The sequence below is a fragment of the Prionailurus viverrinus genome, chromosome E1 (assembly GCF_022837055.1).
Source record: "Prionailurus viverrinus isolate Anna chromosome E1, UM_Priviv_1.0, whole genome shotgun sequence".
NCBI classification, from domain to species: Eukaryota; Metazoa; Chordata; class Mammalia; order Carnivora; family Felidae; genus Prionailurus; species Prionailurus viverrinus.
The window spans coordinates 19,426,163-19,444,167 of NC_062574.1; the positions used below are offsets into that span (position 1 = coordinate 19,426,163).

Here is an 18,005-nt window from a genome sequence, read left to right on the forward strand (position 1 = left end):
AAGATAGTAACATCTAGTTATTGTGCGTTTATGCGCCTGCCTGAGTGTGTGTGTGCGCCGGGAGCCTGGTAGGTCGTCTCCCCAATTGTATTCCTTACGATACTGAGTGCCTGGGTTGTTAGACGGTAAACGACAAGGGTCGAAGCTGGAGAGCCGTAGGAAACCCTGAGTTACAACACAGCCAGACGGGTTTCTCTCCTGCCAACGTGCCCTGTGACATCTCCAAGGAGGGGTGAGGAATTTCACCGGCTGATGTGACCACAGAGCCCTTTCTTGCTGTCAGAGTGGGAGGAGGGCGCCGCAAAACACATTTTTGGAAGCAACAAGTACTTCTTCCCTCCGTGTCATCCATCCTGCTCCTGTCATCTGGTGGCACCCAGGGAAACGTCAGGACGTCTCTCCCTGGGTTTGGAACTGGGGCAGGAAGCAGTGGCCAAGTCAACAGCAGGGGGGTGCCTGGCCCTGCACCCTAATACAGTCAGCGGGGCAGGTGGCTGCGGCTCACCCTCAGGGGCAGGACACTCCCCAGGGGGTATTGCAGGGGTGCGTGTTGGTCAGTCCAGGGGCCTGGTGTGACCGATTAAAATCATTCCGAGCTGGACACGCACACCTCCCCAAGGACGATGGAGGGGACGTGGGAAGCCCTTACTTGCTCACAGACTTTTGTCATCCCTAGTAATTAGCGTCTGCCTCTTTCTGGACAATTCTAGTTGCTGTGAATAAGCTGGTTATGCAATAAGAGAGGCAGCAGGAAGGCCTGGACATGGGCCAGCAGATCTGAGTGCAAATTTTAGCGCTGCCGTCTTGGTGCTGTCTAACCCTCCTGAGCCTCGGGTTTCCTCATCTGTAATATGGGTGCGGTAACATCTGTCCACGGGTGGCTGGGTTAAAGTAAATGAGAAGAAGTGAAGTGACGGGTCCATAGTAGACCTTCCATAATTGGTAGCAGTTCTAATAATCAGCTACAGGGAAATAATCTCTCTTTGCTTTCAGGGCTTGCATTAGGCAGAGGGGTGTCTCTTCAGAGCCCGGATCTGATGCATTCTGGGAAGGGGACAATTGGATTTTGATAAAGGCCTTGCTTGTTTCCTTGTTTCTCTCCTTTTAAATGCCCATCTCAGGAACTTCAGAGAATATTCCTGCTAATTCACGACTAATCGGGCCTTCAGCTGTCCATTGTTTATGTGTGAGTGATCCTCAGTCCCCTTCAGGGCCTCAGATACTCCTCAAGTGTCTCCTGTGTGCCAGACTTGTTAGCAGCTGGAGTCCAAAGACACTAGGGACATGGGCCCTGTCCTCAGGAATTACAGTGTGGCAGGGAGTCTGATAGGAGGCCGATCTTACAACACAGTGTGTTCCTCACAGTAGTGGAGCTTGCGTTCAAGGCACGGAGATCACGAAGCCAAGGACTAATTTGTTCTCACTGGAGGAGACAGAAGGCTTCACTCGGCAGGTCACACCTGAGTGGGGTTTTGAAGGATGAATAGGAGTTTGCCAAGTAGACACAGAAAGCAAGATACTGAACTATCATCCCCAGTCTCCTCCCAATGACCTCCTCCTTCTGGGGCCAGTGTGGATCCTCTGCCATTAACAAGCTTTGTGATCGTAGGTAAGTCCTTTCTTCTCTCTAGGCCTGTTTCCTGGATCTCATCTTACACTGTGATTTCATGTCTATACAGGCCTAGATGATGAGAATTTCTAAAAAGTCCTCAGATTTGCAAAGCACTTTCTGAAAGTCTTTGACGTTTTCTTTTTATCCCCAAGTTTTTGCATCAGTTTAAAAAAAATAAAGTTTTATTTAGTTATTTTGAGAGAGAGAGAGAAAAAGAGAGAGAGAGAGAGAGAGAGAGAAAGAAAGCATTAGCAGGGGAGGAGCAGATAGAGAGGGAGAGAGAGAATCCCAAGCAGACTCCATGCTGTCAGCACGGAGCCTGATGCAGGGCTTGAACTCACGAACCGTGAGATCATGACCTGAGCCAAAATCAAGAGTTGGACGCTTCACCGACTGAGCCTACCCAGGCACCCCTACATTCATTTTTAATGAAATTTATATATTAGAGAAGCCATGATCACACCTTAATTTCTCAAACATTTATATGAGTAGTTTTCATGTTGTGGTACTTCTTTGCTTGGTTGGTGGTTGTTGTTTGACATTTTCTTTTTTTTTTTTTTTTAATTTTTTTTTCAACGTTTTTTATTTATTTTTGGGACAGAGAGAGACAGAGCATGAACGGGGGAGGGGCAGAGAGAGAGGGAGACACAGAATCGGAAACAGGCTCCAGGCTCTGAGCCATCAGCCCAGAGCCTGACGCGGGGCTCGAACTCACGGACCGCGAGATCGTGACCTGGCTGAAGTCGGACGCTTAACCGACTGCGCCACCCAGGTGCCCCGACATTTTCTTTTTTAATGCAGATCCCAGTCTTACCAAATCGGCCATATTCTTCCCATTTGACTGAAGAGGAAACTGAGGCCTGACAAGTGAAATGATTTGCTCTTTGCCAGGAAGGGGCAGAGCCAGGTCTCAAAGCCAGGTCTTCTGACCCTGAGTTTAGGGTTCTCTTCAGTGTTCACAGGAGCTCTCACACACCCCATAAGCCTAAAATCCCTCTGCGGATTGCTCATAAATGATGCCTGGTGGACCCCTTGCCTTGCACAGACCCTGTGTCCGGCGTTGTTGCTGGCACGGAGTTGGAGGAGTCAGGGGCACTGGTACAGAGGATGCCGGGCCCTGCCCTGAAGAAATTGCTTAAGGGGAAGAGCCAGGCAGGAGGCCCTGTGAGAGGCAGGAGGCGGGACCTCAGGGACTGTCAAGTGAAAGCTGTTTTAGCCAGAGAGCAGGAGGAAGTCCGGGACACTGAGCAGGGGTGCAGCTGCCCTTTCCTGAAAGAAAATCTGATGCCTAAGTCCAGGATGAAATTGAACCCCTATCCCCAAGGTGTCTGATCTCTTACCCTGCTTTGGTTTTCTTCATAGCATGTGTCAGTATATCATTTATTCATTTATTTGTTCACTGTCTGACTTCCCCAGTAGAATGGGGAGCTCCACGAGAAGAGACTTTAGTGATCACAGCTGTACTCCAATACCCGGAACAGGGTCTGGCCCAGAGGAGATCTTCAATGAATATTTATGAATGAATGAATGAATGAATGAACGAACGAACGAATGAACAGATGATGCCTTCACCTATGACAGCCCTGGCCCCCACTGTAGTCCACAGGCCTTTAGCGAAGTCGTTCCTGAACTTTCTTGCATTGGAAACACCTGGGATCTTTAAAAACTGCTAATGCCTGGCTCCTCCCCTAAACATTTGGATGCAGTCGTGACCCGGGCATTTGATGTTTAAGTTCCCCAAGTGAGTCTAGCGTGCCATTTGGGAACCACTGCCTTACTACCGACTTCTAGCAGTCAGAGACACTGCTGCCTGGGCTGGGAGTAGGTGGGGACGGCGGGGAAGGCATTTGTGGGAAGGGAGAGCTGTTTGTGCTCTGATGGGTTTGCAACCACCTGACTGTTACCAAGAGTGAAGGAAGGAGATGTTTCTACCCCTTGCGCTCACCCAATCCAAGTCAAAGAAGACCTTGTCTGACTTCCTCCTCCCCTGCCATCTCCTCCTCTTCGATGGTCAAATGAGTCAGAGGAAACCCGGGTTTTCTCACCATCTGCCCCTCCTATAGGGTTTGCATGAGTAAGAAAACCCATTGTTCACAAGTGCCCAGGTTGACAAAAATAGAGCTTGGCCTCTCTGAACACTGAGCTGGGGCGAGTCGGTAAGACCCCGTCCCGCCCTGTTTGCATAGCGTCCAACAGGACATTGTGAGGAAAAACAGGCCTGGGGCAGAGCGCTGCGGGAATCCTGGACAGTCACCAGCACTGAGCTGTTTTCCAGTGGAAAGGGACTCCCGTATCCAAGGCGTGAGCCTGGGTCCAAGATCTGCTCCCGGGCTAGCCCAGGGTCGTAGAATGGGAAGGACCTTAGCAACGTGCCGTCCAAACCGTATCTTTCCAGAGGAAGGAGTGGTCCCAGATGTCCTCCACTTCCCAGATGCAGTGCAGGCCCCCTGGCCAAACCCCTGCCAGAGTGAAAGGGCTCTCAGAGTCATGGGTCCCTCCTGTTGTTTCTAAATGGGAGATGGGGAACAACTTTCCTTTGGGGTTACGAGACTTGTGCAATCCCAGGGTTCTGCCTGTTTCCTTGGTACCTGCTTCTCTTTCCAAAGCCACTGCTTACGTCATCAAAGGTTGAATTTGTCCCCTGGAATGACGAGCTGAGACTTACCGGTTGGGGCTGATGCTTTCTGACCATTTCAAGGGCCGTCTAAAGAGGAGAGGAATGGTGCCCCTGGGCGGCTCAGTTGGTTAAGTGTCCGACTTCAGCTCAGGTCATGACCTCATGGGTCATGGGTTCGAGCCCCACGTCGGGCTCTGTGCTGACAGCGCAGAGCCTGGAGCCTGCTTCCGATTCTGTGTCTCCCTCCCTCTGCCCCTCCCCCGCTGGACTCCGTCTCTCAAAAATAAATAAAAAGTAAAAATAAACATTAAAAAAATAAAGAGGAGGGGAGAGAAGACAGGTGTTTGTGGTGGAGTCTGAGCTGGCTACCCAGAGGGCTTTTCCACACCAACTAGCTGGTGGAGTTGTTTGGGCAGAAGTAATGTCCAGCATGTATGACCAGGTTTGACCGATGTTGACAGTTGTGGTTGGTGACAGATGTCCGTCTTAGCACTACACAGAGAGTCATGAGATCCAGCTCTAATCCTGGCTCTGCTAATGACTGAAATGGTGAGGAGAGAAGCTATCTTCTGCCTCTGAGGCTTGTTCCCCTGTTCGGGAAATGAACGGTTATATCAGACTAGTGATTTGAAACAAAGGTAAAACCACGGAACTCTTTGTTCACATGAAATCTCACGTGGAAGTCTGTTCGTAAAGCAGATGGACGTGGAGCTATTCTTGTTGCTCACCTGGAGCCCCTCCCCCCCCCCCCCAGCCCCTTGGCAGAACCTCCAGAAAAACCCACAGGTTCCGAGGAACCAAGCTTGAGAACCACTGGACCCGGTGCTCTAATGCTTTTTTCAGTTCTGGTATTATTTGCGTAGCTGTTTCCTTGTTTGTTCCTTTGGCCGATGTTGGTTGGCATCATTTGCTTGGCTAGTGTCAACACTGGGTAATGTTCAGAGAGCTCTTTTCTTGTTATAATTATGCCATATATATTCAGCCGGTCTCCATATGGCCCCAAACATGTACAAAACGTTGCCTCTCTACACCATCTGATGATGAGCTAACTCCTGCCTGGTGACAGCAGAAGTAGACAAAGGTAGGCCGATAGCTGTGGTACAGACAGGACTTAGTGTATTCTCTCCCTTCACCTGGCCCACCCAAGTGAACACGTGTTTTCCACCCCCATCAGTTTCTGGAGGCCAGTAACTCCTGCTTGTCAACATTCTGTCCGCTTCTCTCTGGCGTTGGCATTCAACCTCATGCGAGCCGTGGCACATCAACAATGGCAGAAGCAGTGCCACGACATAAAAAGAATTAATCAGAGTGACCTGCCCTCTGCAAATCATTGTCGGATACGTTCCCTGGGAGAGGGTTTCTGTTTTTAATGAGATTGTTCTTCTGAAATAGCAAGTCAGACCACTTAGGAGACTCAGCGCCTGGTGAGCTCTGCGTAGGAGTTAACTGCCCATCACTCGCCATCATTCTCCATCACTCCCCAACCCCTGATGGTACGGCCAGGGCTCTGCATGGGAAGTTTTAGTCCCTGCTGATCTGATACCTCATTGTGTGGCTTTGGACAAATTCCCATCCTTCTCTGAGCCTCCACCTTCCCGTCCATAAAGTGGGAGAAGAGTATGTTAGATATTTATCCCGAGAGCCTTCCTAGCTTAAAGTGCTTTGACTCTATAACATCTTCAACACAGCTATGCTAAGGAACCAGGGTAGCTAACTCAAGACCCTCTTTGCCCCCAGCCCCAGAGGTGGGGCTGTGCTCAGGGGGCAGGACTATATTTCCGTAATAATTCTCTCCCATCCCCCATTTGAACGGAGAACACCGAGTCCTCTGGGAGCCCTAGCCTGGGCTGGAGCCCGCAGTTTCCACATCCCATTTCAGAAGACAGCCAGCCTTCCTCCCCAACCCCCAAATCATCACTGCTTCCCCGAACCCTGTGGAAGTTGTCAGGGCCTCTCCCAAAAGCCAGGGTTCTAAATCATCCCTCAAACTGCTTCAGCTTCTAAGCCTCACCTCACTTTTTCCCGGTCTCTAGTCATATGGTAATTGAAAATGGCTGCTGTTTATGGAGCACCTGTTATGCGCCAGGCCTGTTCTGAGTATTATGTGGGTCCTGATTATTTCAATCCTCACAATAATCCTGAAATACATGCTGCTATTATCTCCAATTTGCAGGCGAGGAAACTGAGACACTGGGAATTAACCTCGCTTAGGCTCTTCCCGCTGTCCCTGTATAAGGTGGGAAAGCCAAGATGGGACCCTTGGTTCTGGCTCTGGAGCTCATGTGCCGAATCATTGAGTCGGACTGGGGCTTATTCGTGCTTGCTGGAAATAACTAGAAGCCACCATTTGTTGAATGCCTGCAGCACGGGAGGCATCGAACTATTATTTTCTCACTTCATTCAAACCTCACAACTGAAAGAGGAGAGGTTGTGTTTCCATTCTATAGTGGTGGCAGCTGGGGCTCAGAAACATTAAATGACTGCCCCGTGGTAAGGTGTAGACCCAGGCAGGCTTCAGACTCCCAAGCGCTCAATGCCAGCATCTGGTGACCCTCCTCTCTGTCACACTGCTTTTCAGGACAGATACTTGGAGATGCTCTCCCTACCCCATCACCTTTGGGGAAAAAATCAAGAGGGACCACTAGCACTGCTCCCTCCACAGAGCTCTTGGAAATGTCAATCAGGCTACCCCTAAGGAGGACGGGGGCGGGGTACTTGACAAGGTCTGCTTTTCTTCACTGACCTTTGCTGGACGAGAGCTAGGACCCAGAAAAGCTTAGGGTGCGTGGGCTTCTCCATGCACCATACCTTTGATGAGCACCTAAAATTAAGTGGACCCTCCGCCAGGGTGCCCAACAACTCATGAGGCAGATTGTACCACTCCCATGTTATAAATGAGGACACTGAGTCTCAGAAAGATTGCATAACTGGTCCTAGGACTCACAGCTGGCAAACAGGATTCAAACCCAGGTCTGTGTGATTCCAAAGCCAGGGTTCTTTATGATACACCGCGGTCCTTCTGCGTGTTAGGGACTGTCGGGGTGGACACAAACAAGGGTGAGAAACAGTCTGGAGCTCCCGCACAGAGATCTCTGAACTGCCAGGCATAAGCGAGGAGGAGAGGGCCAGCGGTGGTCGAGTTTCCACCTCACCCCCACTGCTCCAGCCTCCCCTCACACAAAGCCCTTGCCAGGAGGCCCTCCTCTAGCTAATGCTGTCCCTTTTGGAGAGTCCCTTGTAGGTCTGGGGAGCCTCGGTGGGGTGCTTTGCCTCAGAGACAGGCCCCTGGTAGACAGAGAGGCAGCTGGCAATTTATTTGCAGGAGAGAGATTGGCGAGAAGGAAGTTGAGAGCAAAAAGCCAGAGAGAAGGGGGCAGGAAAGCTGAAAAGCTCTGTGTGTGTGTGTGTGTGTGTGTGTGTGTGTGTGTGTGTGTGTTGGTGCTGGAGCTGGACCAAAGCACCCAGCTGCCGACAGTGCCACCGTGTTGGTCAGTGAGGACTCAGGGAAGGCAAAAGGGCCTTCATGTTAGCCTGGGACAATTAGGAAGATAAATCCCCCACTCCCTACCCCCAGTTGCACAAGTAACATCGAATTGAAGAGAAACTTTTGCAGTATTTGCCGCTTTACATTTTTGCTTTCTTTAATCCAGAGCATAGTGAGGAGTTACGAGGGGGGCACATTTTTTTACTTAAATTGTATTTACTAGGATTTAATACGGGGATACTTCCTTTTTTGTTCTTAGTTCGTGTTGCCGTTTGGTTCTTTATTCCTGGGCTGGTTATAAAGACAACTTTTGACTTTACAACGAAGATCGGGAAAGTTGTGAGTGCGATTCGGGATGAGACTCAATTTGGGAGTCACCGGTCGCGGGCTGATGGTGGTGGTAGTGCGCGAGGGGGCTGGGAGTTTGGCAGGGCTTCCTTCGGGTCCGCAAATGTGAGCGCGGAAGCGCTAGCCGGGAATCTCACAGGACGGTGACCGCAAACAGTGAGAGTGGCCTGGGCAGGGCAGCGGCAGCGACGGCGCCCGCCAGGCAGGCGTGTGAACTTACAGAATCGGTGTCCTGGAATCCCAGGGTCCGGGCCGCGCAAACCTGGGCGGCGGTAACCTTGCGACGCGGGCTCGGGCGGGCCCGGGCGAGCCCCACCTCCACAGGCGCCCTCCCGGGTGGGGAGCTTGGGCCCGCCCGAGCCCGCGCGGCCATTGGTCCGCGCCGCGACTGCCACCTGCCCCTACCTTAGGGGGCGGGGTTACCTGGGCCCCGCCCCCGGCGGCTCGGGTTCCCAGACCGGGCTTCCTCCTCCGGCCCCGCCCCCGGCGCGAGGCCCCGCCCCTACGATCCCCGGGCCCGGGCGCCTCGTGATGTCACGGCAGCTTTGATACAAAGAGCCCTTCGGCCCACGCGGGTCTCCCGGCAACGGGCGCGGGTGGGGGCGGGGCCGGCGCCTTCAACTGGAGCCGAAAGCGAGCGAGCGGCCACGGAGCGGCGGGGATCGTCCCTGCGCTCCTCGCGCTGCCCGCCGCGTTCTCGGCCGCCCCGCCGACCAGCGCCCGCCCTCTCCTTGCCCCTCCGCAGCGCACCGACTCGCCGCCGGACGGGGGATGCGCACGCCGCCCGCCTCCGGGGGCCAGGTAAGCGGCGGCCGAGGGGCTCGGGCTCGCGGGGCTCCGGCGACGCGCACCTGGCCCGGCCCGCCGTCCCGGGGCCAGGGAAGTTGCCAGAGCGCGGAACTTCGCCCGCAGCCCAGGCACCCGCTCCCGCCCCGGGAGTATCCGCCCTCTCGGCCCTGGCCGGGGAGGTCGGGTTACCTGCGTCCTCGCTCGCTGGGCCACGGAAGAGAAGCCGCTGTCCCCTCCGGGTCCTCTGCGGGCTCCCAGGTGCGGGGGTGGGCAGGGCTAGCCCCCGGGCCCGGGGAGAAGGGGCCGCTTCTTCGGCGCAGTTTCCAAAAGTGTTTTTAGGGGGATCTAGTGAGCCAGGCGCCTCCGCGTCCCACCTCCGCTCCCAGCGCGCCTGCTCCTCCGGGACCGGTGTTGTTCCAGCTCTCTGCCCTTGGCTCCGCCGAGTCCCGCAGGGGGCTGTGCGCCGGCGAAGTTTTTCCATAGCTCTTCGGCGGCTGCACCGCGCCTGTGCCCGGGTTCCCTCGCCTCTCCGAGGGGCTCGGCCCGGCAAGAGGGAGAGCCAGCCTCGTTCGGGGGTTTGGGACCAGGGCCCTGCCGCTTCGCAGCCGTGACGTCGCCCAGGCCGGAGGTATTTGCGGACTCCCAGCTCTTTGCCCTCCGGCCCCGAAAGCCTGCGGTCGGCCCAGGTAGTAGTTGGCTGTTGTCACAGCCGCTTCTCTGCGGGCCACAGGCGGCTCTGAGGCCTTGGCGAGCAGCCTCTGGAGAACCATGTCTGTGCTATAGGAACCTGGTCCCTACTCAGCCCTGGACTTTATTCCTTCTCATCCTTGCACAGCCTCCAGCGTACCTCTTCCACCATTTGTCCCACAGATGGCTGTAGGTGACACATCACTCACCCTGACAGATATGCCAGTCAGTGTTCCTTGTCTGACTTATTTATAGGCCTCCTCCTCAAAGGATTGTTAGGGGGCTGGATTCCTGCACTCCGCCCTCATTTCTTGTTTTGACAAACCCCTGGGATGGTTTCTGACGGTTCACCTCTCCTCCCTTGGTGGTGGCAGGTGCTAATTGTTTGGGTTCCAGGGAAAGGGGTGGTGTGGGCACATCCCCTGGGGCATCTCCAGGTCCTTCCCCTGATGAAACGTAGCTGCCAGGTTAGGGAGAAGGGAGTCTCAAAGAGGGGGAGGTTACCAATTATGTGTATATCAGACCTTTGCTGTAAGAGTCTCTGTAACTATCCAGCTCAGCCTTGGTGGAGTCCTTGGGTCATTGCCATTGACTGGGGTCTTGCCATAAGCCAGGCACCAGCTTACCCAGATAGACTGGCCCAAACCTTAACCCTGCTGAGCTGGCATTCATGAAATGCTGCTTATGTGCCCAGGGGCTGTTACACAGGGACACTTCCCTGTCCCTAAGGTGTTTGCAGGCTCTAGGAGACTGAAAACCTGGGTGGAATTGTTACCTGTCCAACTCCCCTGAGCCCTCAGGCACATTGATCTGGGTTGTCTCTGAGGTTCCTGTGACTTCACTGGGAGGGGTGTGTGGCCTGGAGGAATGGGGGAAGCCCAGGAAGGACTTGGCACTCGTGGTAAATATCACAGTTCGGAGAATGCCTTCTGGGGACCAGCTTTGTTGTTTGGGGGACCCTGGGCTTTAGTGGAAGGGGAGGGTTGGTTGACTAAGGCCAGCAGAGAGATAAGGCTGCCTCGGGCAGGGACCTGACTAGCCAGGCCTGGTGAACAAGCCAGGAGGTGTGACCTTTGCCCCAAGGAAGACCAGCAGGAGAGGCTACCTAGAGCCTGTCCTTGAGAAGGACTTTTAGTCAAGTAAGGGAAGAAATCAGGAGGCCTGGAGCAGCCTGCCTTGGGGAGGCCCTGGGCTGCAGCTTGAGGTCTTGCCAACTGGCCCCCCCTGCTCCCCCATCCTTCCGTCTCTTCAGAGCACTGTGCCCCTCCCCGCCCCAAGCACACTGGCCCCTTCATAGCCTACTAGCCCCCTTCCTACTTGGTGGGACCAGCTGCCCCATGTCCTGGGCTTTCCCTTCAGCTGTTCACCTGAAGCCCTCCTGGCTTTCACCTTCCTGCATTCTCCCCCTCTCCCTCTAGGTGGCTAGAAACTTCCTTTCCTAGGGCTGGCTGTCCCTCTTCTGAGGTGCCATGTTATGCCAAGGGATGTTTCACAACTGATCTCGCTCACCATTTCACTTCTGTGTATATATTTTAGCTGTGGGTAGGGAGGAGGGAGAAAGGTTCCCAATAAAATAACAGGTGATCGATTCCTAGAAGGCAGGCATCTCAGGACCTCGGATGGGGGAGGGACAGCCTGGACGGAGGGTGCCCACTCTTTGGCTCTGTGCTCGGTCTCCTGGAACAGAGCTCAGCAGGACGCATCTTTATCTGGTCTGCCTGCTGCCTGGAGTTGGCAGTGGGGCACCGTGCCTTGGCTTTGCCTGGCATGGAGAGTCCCTGTGGTTGGGCTCTGTTTTCTTCTGGGTCTGCTCTGTTGGCTCTTGACTCAGTAACGAGGCATTGATGGCATCAAAACACTGGCCGTTCCAAGGAGGAGGGCTGCTTGTGTCTTCCTTCTGCCTGGGCTCCCAGATGGATTAACGGGCAGTCCTGCCCCATGGCCAGCTGGGCACAACGAGACGGCCATGTGATTTGTCGGGCCCACCTTGCGTCTCCCTGGACATTGTATGATCACATCTCCCCGATGCGGTGTGGTAGTCTCCTCTCTCAGACGGCATTCCAGGGCACAGGCCCTTCCCCCTTTCTGTTTGCCCAGCCCCCCCCCCCCCCCCCCCCCCCCCCCCCGCACACTGCCCGGCACAGGCAGTTCATCTGTCAAATGCTTGAGCCTCTGATTTGTGCTAGACTCTGTGCTGGGAGCTGGAGATATGGCAGCAAATGACAGCAACAGTCCCTGCCTTCAAGGAGCTCACGTGATGGCCGTCAAGCAGGTAGAATGTGCAGCGTGTGGGGTGGCAGGAGAGAAAGCCGGGCAGTGGGTGTTGTGTACTTAAACAGAATGAGCAGAGAAGTCCTTGCTGAGAAGTGGCCGCTTGACAAAAGACGTTCACGCAGCGGGAGCAGTACCTGCAAAGGCCCTGAGGTAGGACCACGGCTGGCGAGGTGCGTCTGCGAAGTGCAGGGAGGCTGCTGTGATTGGAGAGGGAGCCAGGCAGGGGCAGGCGGCACATGTTCAGACTGGGGGCATATCATGCTGCCGAGGGAGCGCCCAGGCCCCACGAGATGAACAGCACAGTTGAGAGAAGAAATCCACAGGCACAAAACACATTTCGTTGCTCTGCTCTCTCCAAACCCTTGCTGTTGACGGGTCTGGGCACCGAGGCATTTCTTGAGGAGAAGTGTCTGCATGTGGCCATCGCTGCCGTGGACTTTCCTGCCCCCAGGCGGGGTCAGGTCAGAGAAGCCTGTCCCCATGAATGCGGAAACCCTTCTTGCCAGATGTTATTCCCACCACACAAATCTTAAGAGCGCAACGGCCTGGGTGACCTGTGTATGGCGGTGCGTGAGCAGGCAGAGCTGGGGCCGTCTCCCTGTGCCCATGGGTCCACACTAGTGGGAGTGTAGCAAGTCCAGTGTCCAAGACCCATGCTCTGGCCAGCCCCAGGCATCTCCCTGGGCTCCCGACCTCCCCGGGCCCCAGGGTGCCCAAGCCTTCCTTCACTTCCAGTTCTGTGCCCTGGTCTCCTAAAAAGCCTAGCAAAGGCACTCACATACCTGGACAGCACTTTGGGGCTAAGCTCTGTCCAGCCTGGGTCCCCAAAAGAGAGAGAGAGAGAGAGAGAGAGAGTGTGTGTGTGTGTGTCTGTGTGTCTGTGTGTACAGGGAGGAAGTGGACAACCGGGAGGTCTGGGTGGAGATCCAGAGCTGTGGGGTCTGTGTGACCTCTGGCCCCAGACCCTGCTGGCCGGCCAGTACTAGTAACACCAACGTTTCCAACCCCGCTTCGTGACTTCCTTCAAGAAACGGGAAGTTTTCCGACTGTCGGCCATACTCTTCATTGATTCAACCTGTTTCGTCTTCCCAGACAAGTGGGTTCTTTCCCAGCGATGTAAACATGATTCAAACGAAAACAAAACTCTGTGGCAGTTATTATTAATAGCTGTGGCCCTGCTCCTGGGAGCCTTTCTCTTTTAAGGGACCAAAAAGAGGAAGGCCCGAACAGAACTGGAGTGTGGGAGAGTGGGAGGGAGCTCTCTCTTAGTCATCTGTCCCCGCCCTGCCGCTCTCTGCAAGCCTAACTGCGTGGAAAGGGAACCTGCGTTTCCAGTAGCCAGTGTGGTCTGCAGCAGACTTGGGGGTAAGAGGGTCATTGAGTGGAGTTGGTGGGCGAGGTCTGCCCTGCACCGCACTTCTGTCTCTCTCTTCAGACAGGAGAGCCCACAGGAGTAGGATTTTCCTTGCTGGTTTTCCTGGGAGAAATACCCACCTCAAAACACCGGTGCCTTCCTCTCATGCTCAGCCACCCAGGGCCTGGTTTCTTCAAGTAGAAGAACATTTCTTTGGTCTCTGTTGAGACCCTGGCTCTGCGGCTTGCTCGCTCTGGGACTCCAGGCAAGCTGCCTCCCCTCTCTGAGCCTCCGTAGGGCGATGGCGAAGAGAAACTGGGCCCCTGCCACCTGAGAGGCCCAGAGCGGTTTCGGACACTTGCTTGGTTGGCACCTGGTGGGTGGTGAGCTAGCTAGAGAGGCAGGGTGCTGTGGTGCCCCGGAGGCTGGGCTCCGGAGTCAGGCGGCCTGCGTTCAAATCCTGCCCCTGCCAGGAATCTTGGGCGAACCGTTTGTCCTCTCTCTGCGCCTCCCGTTCCTCCTGTGCAAGACGAGGGTGAGGCGCGTAAATGTACAAAAAGCACTTGAAACCGTGCCTGGCGTGTGAGTGAGTCGTTATTTTTAGTTCTATTGGTTGGATCCTTGTGACTGATAACCTTAGCACCTCGCGGGATTTTTTGCAGAGACAGGAAAGCAGTAGAGAAGAAACTCTGCTATCGGAAGGCCTTGACGGGAGGAGCAAAACTCCACTCTTCCTCAGTCCCTGTGTCTTTTAAATAGCCCCACTCAGCCTCTGTAGGTGCGGACCCTGGGGCCGGAGCGAAGTGACTGGCGGTGGCAGTCTGTGAATGCTATGCAAAGCGTGTTCCGAGGTGACAGGCGTCTCCCTGGGGCGTGGTGCGGGGCTCTACCTGGTCCTTCCTGTCGTGCCCTGCCTGCTGTGCTGGGGTGTGGCCCACCCCTCACCCCTCACCCCTTCACCTGCAGCCCGGGGCCTACCCGTCTGTCCGCCTGTGCCCGGCCGGGGAGCCAGCTTGGGGCGGTGTGCCCCCGTGCCGCCACCAGCCCCCAGCCTCTGCCTACAAGGCCCCAGGAGGGCAGGAGAGGGGCCAGAAAGGTGTGGACTGTGCAGCCACGTGCCGCGTCGGGTGACTGCCCTTGGTGGTTTTCCAAGGGGCGAGCCTACCTGTTCACCGGGCCTGGCCGCCGAGAGGTGGGCCGCTCCACGGAGGCGAGGCTGGCCGGGCCTGCTGTCGGGTGCGTGGTGGTCAGGACGGCCTCTGCCTGCCACTGCGACGTACTCCTGGCGAAACAAGGGTTCTTGTTGACAGGCAGGGCTTACCTGCCAGACTGCGTCGCTTACCAGCAGAGAAGGGTCCCATAGCCGCCGGGTGTGCGTGAGTGAGTGCACGTGCGTGCGTGGAGATGTCCTCTCCCCTTCGTGTCACACGCAGTCTAAAGACCAGTGACCGAGTCCCCATTCCCCACTCACACCGTATTCTACAGACTCTCAGACACTTTTTCCCCCCACGTTTTAACATCTTTGGTTGGCGTGTGTCGTACATTCGCTGGCGTGCTGTCCTTTCTGGCAGCACCGTTTCTTTCCTGGTGTACTCGGAATAATAGCACGTCTTAAAAATCGAAGGCCTCTGGGATTTAAGGAAGCGCAGAAACTAAGGAACCTCTAGATAACTTGTGTGATTTGCCCAGTTTCTTCGGGGAGGGGAGTAGAGCCACCTTGTAGTGGGGGGAAGGTTGTGTGAGGGGACACTCCCTGTGATGTGATTCAAGGGGACGAGGTTGGACACCAGGCAGACCGGGGCTCAGGTTCCGGCTTTACCGCGCACGAGCTGTGTGACCTGGGGCAAGTAGAGCGACCTCTCTGAGCCTCAAGTTCTTCCCCTATCGAATGCGGGTCGTGGCTGTACAGTTGTCATGGTTGGGCGTGAGGCCTCTTTCTCCGTTTCTCTCTTGCTGGGTATCCCCTAAGGTCACGCCGTCCCATTCCAGCTCGATTGAGAGGGAGGTGAAGGCAGAGAGTGAGTTACTGGCCTTCCCAAGGTAGCAGAGGGAAGGGGGTATAATTTATCTGGGCTTCTTGACTCCGTTTATAATCCTCGAACATCACCTTTTCCTTCCTTCCCTCCTCCTCCCACTGTGCCCGAGTTTTCATTTTCACGTGTGTTTCCCTTTAGCAATTTTCTTCCCCATCTCTCCCCTCTCCCTTCCTGTAAAATCTTCCCACATGTAGCCTCTTTGAAGCTCCCTGCGTAGGGAAAGGGGAGGGGGCTCTGCCTCATGGCCAGGGTGGCATGGGCCCTAGGAACCTCAGCTGACAGGGGTCCGGGGCCTAGTGGGCTGTGGGGGCGGCAGCTCAAGCCCACATTCTTTAGCCTTGCTGACCCCTGGGCCCGTGGCCTGCAAGGTTCAACCTGTTGTCTATACCCTTCTTGCTGCATCCAGGTCAGACCTTGTCCACATCCCAGCCCTGCCGGCTCTGTGACCTTTTGCAGGTTACCCAACTTCTCTGAGCCCGAGTGTTCTCCTCTCTATGGTGGCTGATGCACAAAAACACCTGGCACGTGCTAGGTGCTTAAGGGAGGTGTTCTTTCCTGGTCTCCCTCGACTGTTTAAGACCACCTTCTGTCTCCTTGGGGTGCACGCCCTGAGACAGACGGAGGAGCTCGGGGCCGGGAACTGCAGGGGTAGAGGCGCAGGGGCCCGGGTGAGGTGAGCAGGATGTGTCGGGCAGTGTGGCTGGCCTCGGGGAAGGAGTGGGGCCGGCGGTCAGGACCTTCGCGCCTTCGGGGGGTGAGGTCGATGCGGTGGGCCGCTCGCTGAGAGAGCAGTGGGCCGAGTTTGAGGCATTGGCTGAGGCCACGTGGGGACACCCAGCCGGAAGTGGGCGGCCCTGAGCAGGGCCTCGCAAGGGATGCTGGCCGGACGGAGACTCCCCAGGAAGGCGGCGCTTTCAAGCCGTGTTCTCGTCGGAGGTCTCTCTGCCTCTCTCCCTCCTGAGATCCCGACGGAAGCCAGCGGCCGACTCGCTCAGTATCGTGTATGGTGTCAGATGAGGTCGTACGTGGCCCTGGCACGAGGGTGGGCGTCTGTCCTTGGCGCGCGGCGAGCGGTGTGAGAATTGCCCAGCCCCACGAGAAACCGGGCCGGGGTCCGGGCGCAGCCTTTCCTACAGAGAGCCTGCAGCAGCTGGCGCGGTGGCCCCTTTGGGACGCAGCCTCCTGCCCAGGGAGCAAGGCTACCACACGGCTCCTGGCTGGGGACAGGGGGAATCTGTGGGTTCTTGTGCCAAGGCTGGGGTGGAAAGATTTCCTCGCTGGGTGGGGTACAGTCGCCTCGCCCCGTGTCCCGGGGAGAGAGTCATGGGGACAGAGAAGGGGCCCGAGGTTCATGCCCAGCGATGCCTGGAGGGCCCCAGGAGTTCAGCTCTGGGCTGGGAGGGGAAGGATGGGCCTCCCGGGTGCAGTGACTTTCTGACGGGGGGCTTCTTTAGGGACGGGCCTTTGTGGCATGGGGAGAAACTGTGTTTCAGGCACGAGGAGCAGCACGTGTCAAAGCGCGGGGGTGGTGATAACGTTGGGCAGGAGCTTGGAGGACAAGGGAGGGGAGGCTGAGACCAGCCGGACGGGACTGACTACGTGTGCCTGTCTGAGCCAGGGCCTGGTCTTGTGGCCATTGGGGAGCTCATGGGCCCTTTGACAGGGCCAAAGTTCATGGACCATCGGTGGCCTTGTTCTCGCCCTGGTGGGACCTCTTGCCCTCTGCGCCCCAGGCTATGGCTTGTGGCTGGACCCAGAGCCCTTACCTGTTCCTACTGTGGGAGAGCCCGGGAAGGGACCTGAGCCGGCTCCACCTGCCTGGCCCGTGGCGCCCCCAAGCTGCGCTCTGGTGCCTGTGTGAGATGGCAGCCCTGGGGCCTCCGGCCTGGGGAGCTGAACCTGGCAGAGGCAGAGGACAGGGAGCATCTGACTGGGGCCTGCTGGGAGCACTGCTGGGGTTCTGGCATGATGGGAGGTGCCCAAAGGTCATAAAAATAGAGGCTCTGGCAGGGGGCTGGCGGGGTGCAGAAGAGTTGCCTCACCCGTGGCCTGCCTGATCCCAGTCTGTCTGCCCCGGAAGCTCTGGCCATTAGCTGTGGGTAAATGCTGGCACTCTGCTTGGCCTTGCAAATCTGAGGCTTTTTTTTTTTTTAATATAATATTTATTTTGAGAGAGAGAGAGAGAGAGCGAGCGAGCTTAAGCAGGGGAGGGGCAGAGAGAAAGGGAGACACAGAATCCGAAGCAGGCTCCAGGCTCTGAGCTGTCAGCACAGAGCCCGACATGGGGCTCGAACCCACAAACTGTGAGATCATGACCTGAGCCGAAGTCAGATACTTAACCGACTGAGCCACCCAGACGCCCTGCAAACCTGAAGCTTTCTGTGCAAAGAAGGGGATGAGGTAGGGACCTGCCCAGCTCTGGCCTGTTGGTCAGCTCTGTTCAGATGTGCTCTCCTTGGAGCAGAAGGATCATAGCCTCTCCCTGGGAAGTTCACGTCCCCTCGTTTGAGGGCGTCCCATGAAGGAATATGGCTCGGTCCACCTGGTGGACTGTGAGAGGCAGGAGAGCTGACCTGGGCCACTGCTGGCCCATCCCAAGCCCCTCTTTACGCTCTTATCGCGATGGTAAAACATGAAGCCCCCAAAGCGAGCCCCCACAAACTCTTGACTGTGTGAGTCATTAAGCCCTCACTTCAAACAGCCACATCTTTGAAAGCTATAATTTGTAGCCCAAAATAGCTGCCTGTTCAAAGAGCCAGGAGAACCCTTGATGTGCGCCCCTTTCAACTTGCAGCCTGTTAATT

General features: G+C 56.0%; 1 protein-coding gene across 2 annotated transcripts in view; it reads left to right on the top strand.

Annotated features, from left to right (window-relative positions):
• Positions 1-18,005, top strand: part of RAB11FIP4 (RAB11 family interacting protein 4) — a 118,035-nt gene that overhangs the window by 78,009 nt on the left and 22,021 nt on the right. Inside the window, exon 1 of one of the 2 annotated variants that reach the window (XM_047833503.1) lies at positions 8,578-8,862. The exons of the other annotated variant lie outside the window; for it this stretch is intronic. Within the exon in view, the coding sequence (XP_047689459.1) occupies positions 8,833-8,862 (30 nt within the window). The 5' untranslated portion in view covers positions 8,578-8,832. Of the gene's footprint in view, positions 1-8,577; positions 8,863-18,005 lie in introns of those variants that run through there. 2 annotated transcript variants of the gene reach the window in all.